General features: G+C 40.6%; 1 protein-coding gene across 5 annotated transcripts in view; it reads right to left on the bottom strand.

The window, feature by feature from the left end:
- Positions 1-8694, bottom strand: part of CSRNP3 (cysteine and serine rich nuclear protein 3) — a 96916-nt gene that overhangs the window by 4433 nt on the left and 83789 nt on the right. For 4 of the 5 annotated variants that reach the window (XM_053408652.1, XM_053408691.1, XM_053408680.1 and 1 more), the window contains one exon: positions 4828-6446. In XM_053408652.1, the coding sequence (XP_053264627.1) occupies positions 6420-6446 (27 nt within the window). In that variant the 3' untranslated portion in view covers positions 4828-6419. Of the gene's footprint in view, positions 1-4827; positions 6447-8694 lie in introns of those variants that run through there. The other variant, XR_008332768.1, reaches the window with a different exon arrangement.

The raw sequence follows: 8694 nt of genomic DNA, 5'->3' as shown, positions 1-8694 counted from the left end.
TTTTGGGTGTGTGTGCAGCTTTCTGTTTCTTTGCTTGGGTCTGAGAGTGCTCCAGTGACTTGGTATGATATTCAAAGCCACTAAAAAAAGGAAACACAAGAAACCTTGGCAACTGCTGCAGCACAGCCCTGGGACCAACCACGAACAAATGTTTGGCAGTTCTGCAGGCAAAGTGTAGCCATGTTTGTGTATTTGTATTGCTCACTCTGGCAGGAGGGAGCAGGCAGCCTGATGTGGAATTAATCTAGACTATCCAGATTAATTGCTAGAGCATCCTTTGGATGTTAGAATAATGAATGCATTGCAAATTACTGAGGCCTGTAGGCACTGGCCTGTAGTAGTAACATGGTTGCATGCCATCGTCTAGAACAGGCACCCCCAAACTCGGCCCTCCATATGTTTTGAGACTACACTTCCCATCATCCCTGACCACTGATCCTGTTAGTTAGGGATGATGGGAGTTGTAGTCCCAAAGCAGCTGGAGGGCCGAGTTTGGGGGTGCCTGGTCTAGAAGCTACAGCGTCTATCAGCACCTTATGTTCAAATGCATGCTCTGATTTTTCTCTTATTTCACCTAATTCCTCTGTTTTTAAACTTCTTCAGCTATCATTTTCTAGTGCCCCTTTCCTTTAATAACCTGATACGTTTTGGAGCCCTACCTCCTTTCTTAGGCCTCTGGTTCCACAAGGTTCTTTGGAATCTGAGCAGCTCCATTAAAGGCAGACCCAAATCCAGAAGTTAAAAAGTAGGACCACCCATCTGTTTCTGGCAAATGGGAAATAAGTTGTTGCATTCTCCAAAGCTGTTTTCTTGCATTCAAGTGCTTGTGAAAAAGATATTTGTGTTTTTTTGTGGTTGTGTCAGTATGTCTCCTCCAAAGGAAGCCACAGAGCTCCATCGATCATCATTCACAGCAAAATAAATAGCAGCTTGGCAGCAGATGTTGATTTCTTTCTCTTGCATCAATCCGGGTAAGGTACACCATACGTGTAATCTCATTCAGATAATAATATATTTTGTAAAATGCAGCATTCTATTATTACAGTTCTATCAATCCTGTGTTATCTTTTATTTTAGTTATTTCTGTTTTCAAATTCTTTGAGACTGTAGCTATAAAATAGACAAAGGGAATCAGTGAAAGGTATAGCTCCTGAAAGGAACATGCTAATGTTGGAGATTCATTCCCTGTGTCTGCAGAGTGTATTTAACAGGATAATATTAAATATCAGATTTATCTAGACTACTGATTATGTACTTTGTAGTTTTATAGTCTAATTTTATCCTGTGAACCGCCTTGAGAACTGCAGGTATAGGGCGGTATATGCATTTAATAATAATAATAATGATGATGATGATGATGATGCTCCTTTTTAAAACAAGCAAACCAACAAACCTTTTGAAGTTCTTATTTATTAAATGCTTGTTCAATAAACTAACCAGCAGAGGATGCTGTTGCAAAATTATTTCCAATAGCATCTAGAAAAACAGCTTCCTAATCCTTTGTGTAAACCCACATGAACCAAATTCCGCTGACAAGGGTGGTGGTGTTTCTGATGGCACAGAGTTTTACCCATGAAAGAAGTGATTGGCTGCTTTGAACATGTGTTTGTTTAAATATTCATATATCGCTGTATCACGGTGGTTTACAACAAGATAAAAACCTAAAACCAAACAAGAAAGTCATAAAAAGTTAAAGCCCAGTTTAAAATAAAAAAGAACTTAAAAACAAACATCACTAGGCCATTGTGGGGATGTGCACTTAATTGCCTGGCAGAACAGAGAAGTTTTTAGCAGCTGTTTAAAAGTTGGCACAGAAGGCGCCTGCTGAATCTCTTGTTAGCAGGGTATTTCACATGACTGGGCTGATAACTCTAAAGGCTGGATTTCTCATTGTCAAACAAGCCTCACCAAGGGCGGGTGGTGATAAATAGAAAAAACCTGCCCCAGTTCTCTCTCAGCCCTATCCCCACTCCCAAATCCTAGTCTTTTGCATCTCCATATCTTTTAAATTACAGCTCCTCTCAGTCCCTTGAAAATAGGGCTCTCCTCTTAGACCTTGCCAACACCTCTGTGACCTTAAGAGCTAAACTGCTCTTAAGAAAGGTACTGTTTTTCCACCACCACTGTTTAAACTGCAGGCTTCTCCTGTTGCTGATTCTGCTTTTGGAAGACTAGCAGAAGGTGCATAAGAGAGTGATGTGGAGGAAACTGGAATGAAGAGGTGGGGAGCAGCAATGTGTAGTTGGCTGGGTTACCAGTGGGAACGCAACTTTTACTGGGACAGAAGTCACACTGATATTGAGGGACGATTTCCAATCGTGGGAAAGGGAGGTCATTAACGAGGTTCAATCCTGCGGATTGTCTCACCTTTACTTTGAGTCTATGACGTACAATCAAGCTAGAGCTGTGAGCTTCCGGAGACTGAGTGACATTGCCAGACAAGAGGACATAGCCCTGGTAAAACCAGGGATGTTCCTAGGGGATCAGATTTATCGGACCATACCAGCCCCCTACCTTGCAGAAATCCACTATGTTGAATACCGCAGACTTCTTACAGCAGCTAGATTGAATGTCCTTGACTCTGCGATATTGTGGGGAAGGTACAGGGGAGTACCATACGCCCAGAGAACCTGTCATTGTGCCATGGGTGTGGTTGAGTCCACCGAACACATTCTCTTGACTTGCCCTTCTTATGCAGAGCTTAGACAAAATTTTATAGACCCACACCTATGTCAATTTAGCTTCCTACCCGGAGAAAACCAGGTTTTACACTTGCTGAATAATGTCACTAGAGCTATACCTTCCTTGGTGGCCAAATTTCTTTTTTTAGCTTTTAAGCGTCGCAAGACTATAATTGACTGTATTGATATGGGGCTATCTGTTTAGCCCATTTTAGTGTTGGCTAAGTTCTAAAATCTTCCTGGATGTTTTAACTGTGTATTGACAAATGTACTTTTTTCTGACTGACGGTCGAATAAAAGGTTGATGATGATGATGATGATGATGATGATGAAGTCACACTGAAAGTCCCATGATAAAAAAAAAGTTTACTTCTGAAAGAAAAAAAGTCGGAATTGCAGGGCTGGGAAGAATGATGTTTTTCATGCTTAGCGCCTCAAAGCCCTTCCCCAATGTCATGTGGAATACAACAAAGGTTAAATTAGTCAATTCATTGTGGCCCACCAGTGGCTGCTGATTGCTAGGACTCTTGCAAAAGAATTTGAACTACATAAGACACACCTAGTTTTTAGAGGAGGAAAAGGGGGGGGGGGAATATTCTGAATCAAATGTTGTACTAAACTATTTAATAAGCTACTGGTAGAGTGAGAGGGACAGGAGCTGTATGTTTCTTTAGCGTGCACGCTCAAGGAACGACGAGCAGGGAGGCAGCACACCCCTGGACAGACCCGACACGGGAACCCCAGAAGCCTCCTCTTGTGTAAGTGGCTCCTCTCCCGCTTTGCTGCTTTAAAGCGAGCTGAGCCGGGGAGGAGGGAGGGAAGGAGAGCCTGTCCTTCCCTCCCTCCTCCGCGGCTCGCTTTAAAGCAGCAAAGCTGGACAGGAGCCGCTTACACGGGTGTAAGCAAACTGGGAAGGAAGGGGAGCCATGGATCCTCCGCTTGCGACTGCAGTGGGATCCCGCTGCCGTCCATAGGCATTCACTCCATAAGACGCACACATTTCCCCTTACTTTTTAGGAGGGAAAAAGTGTGTCTTATGGAGCAAAAAATAAAGTATTTTGGACTTGATCTGATCCAGGAAAGACACTTTGCTTGTTTTCAGAGTTCCTTGTCATGGATAAGTTAAGCTCTACAGTTAAGAGATCTTGAATAATATACTCTTGCTTTGGAAATTTTAAAATGTATCAGTAGGCCATGGTGATTCCAGGAAAACCAAGATGGTAGACTATACAAGACAGGTTGGCCTACCCCTAATGCTGAGTTTGTAACACTCAGGATAAAAGTGCTATGTGGCCTTTTGAATGGGTGCATCTGGGTAAGTCCTCATTAGTTTTGCAGATTTCCAAAGTAGTAACTCCCAGGCAGAGAAGAATGAACGCATGAATAGTATGTAATTTTATCAGGACAAGTTATTTGTTGTTTACTGTTGTAATGTTTTCTCAAAATTTTATCTTCTGTACCATGAAAAGAAATAAAAACAGTATTAAACTTTAAACGATTAAGATACCCTTTCCCCAGTACAAAAGAGGCAGTAATAGATGTAACGTAGAAACCTGATTTACTTTGTTGCAAACAAATAGACAATAAATATATATTGTACAATATATAGTAAAAATACAGCATAATACGAGTGCCACTAAGAAAAAAAATAACCTAATTTTAAGACTTATAAATGCTTATTTTGTAATATATACATTGCAGAAATAAGCCACAATAAATACATCAAATTACATGTCATTCATCATAAATACTGAAAATATAAATACAAGATACAGTTAAAATAAAAGATTACAGCATAAGGTCCAGGTTAAGTTTTGTCAAATGTTTTTGTTGCCTACATTACCCTTTTGGTATTTGTGAAGTTGCAACTTATAAAGCAAAATTAAATCAACACATGGAGGGAATAATGCCAATTATGGGTTTTGAGTTTTACATTAACATTCTATTCTCTTGCCATAAACGTCTTGGAAGAATGCCTGAGGAACAGAAAACTGGGAGCAAGTGACCTGGTCAGAGCAGGGGCCCACAGTAGCTGAGCCAAAGCTACCTTGCATAACACTAACCACCAGTGAGAGGCTTTGGGTGGTGGTGTGTAGCTTCTGTCTACAATGGCTAAGTTGAGAGACCCATCCATGGTGATTAAAAACCACCCTCATGTGTATCTACCCTCAAATGTGTTAAGTTAAAGCAGCATTACGGTTATTTACAATTTTCAAGCAGCTATGAGAATCTACTTCTACATCTTAAAGCACGAGTTCTGATTTTTTGTTTTTCCTGAATTGGAAATACCATTGGACCCACAGCTGTATACACTATTTACTTTAATTCTTGAAAACATTCCAGATCAGAGTAACAGATGAACTTTGCGTTTTTCTTTCCATATATCAGTGGCAATTGAGAAAGAAAAAAGAAGGGGCAGTAGATAGGGTAAGTCATACAGAGCTAATAATTGTCCAAAACAAAGAGATTCCTCATTGGGTGAGTTTTCTTACATAAGGTATACACAGTGTGAATCAGAATAAGCTGCATCACTCTAATAAAGTGCTGGGTCACACCTGTCCACACAATGCTTTCCTTTTTGAAAACCTTAATAGCAAAGTAGGTAAATGAAAGAAAGCAAGAGCAGTTCAGTTTCATTATGGTGAGTTCCAGGCTGTTGGGAGAGGAAGGGATTTTTCTTTACTATTTATGTCTTATCAAATTTCTAGTACCTAAGATACTTTGCATGTGTTATTTTTACCAACTCCACCCCAAGTCTTTTTCCAAACGAAACACCTGTAACTTAGTCCACTGAATGAAGAATTACTGAATGAATGAATTACTTTGCATGGATGAGGTGAATATGGTAGTCATCTGAATCAATAGGTATGAAATAGTAAAAGCTTTAAATTCATGCTCCTATATTAATATTTCTTTTGGCTGTAAACAAATGAGTTTCAGGTCACCTAGGTACCTACCCTCAGAGGAAAAAAGTGAAAACACCCCATTAAATCTACATAGTTAAGGTTTTGGGGGGCAGTGAGGAAAGGCTATTTTCACCATGCATCGCAAATAAAATTTCCTAAATGGAATTTTGATGGACTGCCACTCCAACCCTACGGTTTTCTTAACAGACAGCTCAAGGAATAGCTTGCACTGCCATAGATGAGGCATGGTCCTTTGCAGGTGGGTAAGTAGACCACATTGGTTCTGTTCCCCTTTCCATATCCCCTCCCTCCTTTTTCAGTTATTACTGATGGTATTGTCTTCCATAGCAACTTACAAGAGTTGGGGCTGGAGCCTATGCTTATTTCTAAAAGACTTAACAGGTTGAGGCATGCTAGTCCTTTACACTAGCAGCAGGGGACACAGTGTTGCTCAGGTGTTGGCAGGTGATCCTAAGAACTGCAGCATATCTATTTTGAAACTACGTATATTCCTTACAATGAAACTAAGCTTTCGGTCTTGCAGGGAAGCCCTCCTGCTTGCTAATGTAATATTTGGCACCTTACTTCCTCCTCCTTGGTATTACATTCTCTAGCAAATAGGGATATGTATAAACATAATCTTCGAGAGTTGCATTATCTATTTTGATCAGGATATGCATCTATATGAACAGAAAGCACTTGACTGTGCCATAGGATTTGTGCATCTCCCATTCCCACTAGGATTCATCTACTTGTGTCGAACAAGATTAATTCAGTTTAAGTTAGTTGCAAACTTGTGTGTTGTGTTCCATATTATCCCACATCCTTGTAGTCATGTTTTAAACATGGTTCTATTTTCCTGTGGAAATTAATGTGGAGGGGGAGAAAGGGAAATAATTGAGGACAAAAATAAATTTATCTAGCACATTGGGAATTTCCTGAAAATTTTAAGAGCATTCCCTTATAATGTAAACTGAGTCATCTTGATCCAGTAAGAGCATCCTGTCCCTTTCACACTGGGTCCCATTCCCAGAAGGATGCTACGTGAAGAAAAATGGGATCCAGCATGGTTGTTCCATCTCACGTTTCATCCATCTGTGCATGGGGCTTGATGTAGAAAAGCCTTGTATTCTGTGGCATGATTATATCCTTGCAATCATTTCAGTAGAGGCTATTTCTCCATGTGCTCTATCTGGTGTCTGGGGTAAAAAAAATAAAACCTTTTGGTGACTTTGGGATGCACTGGATTACTGTAACTGAGAACGGCAGGCAGACTGGAAGACTTCAGGAAAGAACACTCCTGGCTGTATAAAAAAACAAAAAAATTAAAAATCCTGGAGCCAAATCAATCTGCTCTGCCCATCTTTAAAGATCAATAACACAACATGCAAGTGAGACTTAATTGGCCAAGAAAGTGCTCCCAGTTGTTTTCCTTCTGGCCTGCTAAAATTAATGTGCGGGGTGATTTGTTATTAGACAGAAATAGGTACGACAATGTCTGTTTCCAATGGGAATGCTGTGTTCCAACTTGCTGACTGGTACCTAAAACTAATGTGCATCAATGCATGTAAACTCAGCAAGATCATCTTCATTATCTGTATGGCCTAGAGAGCCATCACGAAAACTAAAGCAGAACATGCAAAACTTGTACAAAACACATTCACTGTTATTTGTCATTTAGTCACAACAAGCCATTTGGCACGTAAGGCTCACAGATATCAAACCAAGGGCTAACAATACAGGAAGTACAGCACTTGTGTGAGCCACGGGAGTTCATTCCACCATCTCCCATGCATTGTGCTCCATATGGCAAAAGGAAATTGGATTTTTGGGGGTGGGTGGAGATTCGAACAAATCTGTGGTGCTGTAGAATGTGAGAGAGCTTCACATGGGAAGGAAGTTTGACTCCTTGCTAACATCCAAGTGACTCTGGGCCTTGCTGTGTGGCAGACGTTGATCCGGCTGCTTGAATTATGCAGGCTGGTAAAATAGTGAATAAAACGATTAAAGAAGCTTGATGCTTCATACAACTATGGCGTTTGCCCCCTTGGACCATGAGCTGATTGACAGAAGGGCCGTGTCACCCACCCCAGGAGCAAGTGGTTAAAGGCAAACATTTACAGCCAATTTAGAAAGGCTGATTTAAGACAGTACCCTTAAGTCTACAGCAGGGAGCAAAATGTGTGCATGGCTGCACAGGGTATTTCTACATGATAGGTATAATCTTGATCGAAACTGGATATGGATATCAATTTTAAATGTTACTTAAATGTAAAATACTGTAGCAGTAAGTTCAGCTGATTCTTTTTATCACAGTGTTTGTCCAGTAAGGGTTTGTGTTTACCCGGCGCACAAAGGTGCTTCCTCAAGTCCCTTTTTAAAAGAACTGAATTATCCAAACGCAACAGGAAGTGATGTATTTTTTAGATAGGCGGTGCTCAAGGCTTTAAATTTAAAATTGCCCCTGTAGATGAAAGGATTATGTGTGGATAGCCTTATTAAATTGCCCTTTTCCAAAAAGTAGAGTTTTATATTATCTGTGGATATGGTAAAACTCTTGACTTGGCTGTTAAGTGGGAAAGACAGATGTTGGACTTTTGTAGTCCTAGGTTACACTCATAGGCATTGTTTTCACTATTGAATAAGAAATCTTAAAAACAATCTTTTCTATTAGCAGCCATCTGATTAGGGATTTCTGTGGTGTGCACACAGTGCTCTGCTGCCTGCAAGGATCCCCAGTTCACTTCAGCGGAGTTCACGTCTCCAGACTCCCATTTCTTTGCATACACACACCCGCTTCCTCCACAGATGTAAATGGAGAAGGCAAAGTCCACAGTAGCCTTGGCTGGAGCATAAATAGCAGAAAACAAAGAGGAGTGCAAAGGCTTGAGTCCTTTAACTGAACACCAGCAACTGCGGACATATTCCTGTTGATTTCAACCTCCTTTTGGATCAGGCCTTTAAAATATTGCTACAGTACCATAGGTGAAATCTTAGGTCACATTGGAGTGAATGGCTCAATGCCCCTAGAACCCTGTCTGTCTTCTATTTACAATGCAGTTGCTTTCTCAACACAAAGACTCCTCTTACCAGTGACTTACTCATAT

This window comes from Podarcis raffonei, chromosome 1, assembly GCF_027172205.1.
Source record: "Podarcis raffonei isolate rPodRaf1 chromosome 1, rPodRaf1.pri, whole genome shotgun sequence".
NCBI lineage: Eukaryota > Metazoa > Chordata > Lepidosauria > Squamata > Lacertidae > Podarcis > Podarcis raffonei.
Note: the sequence above shows the minus strand (reverse complement) of the source record. Positions and strands in the feature narration are given on the sequence as shown.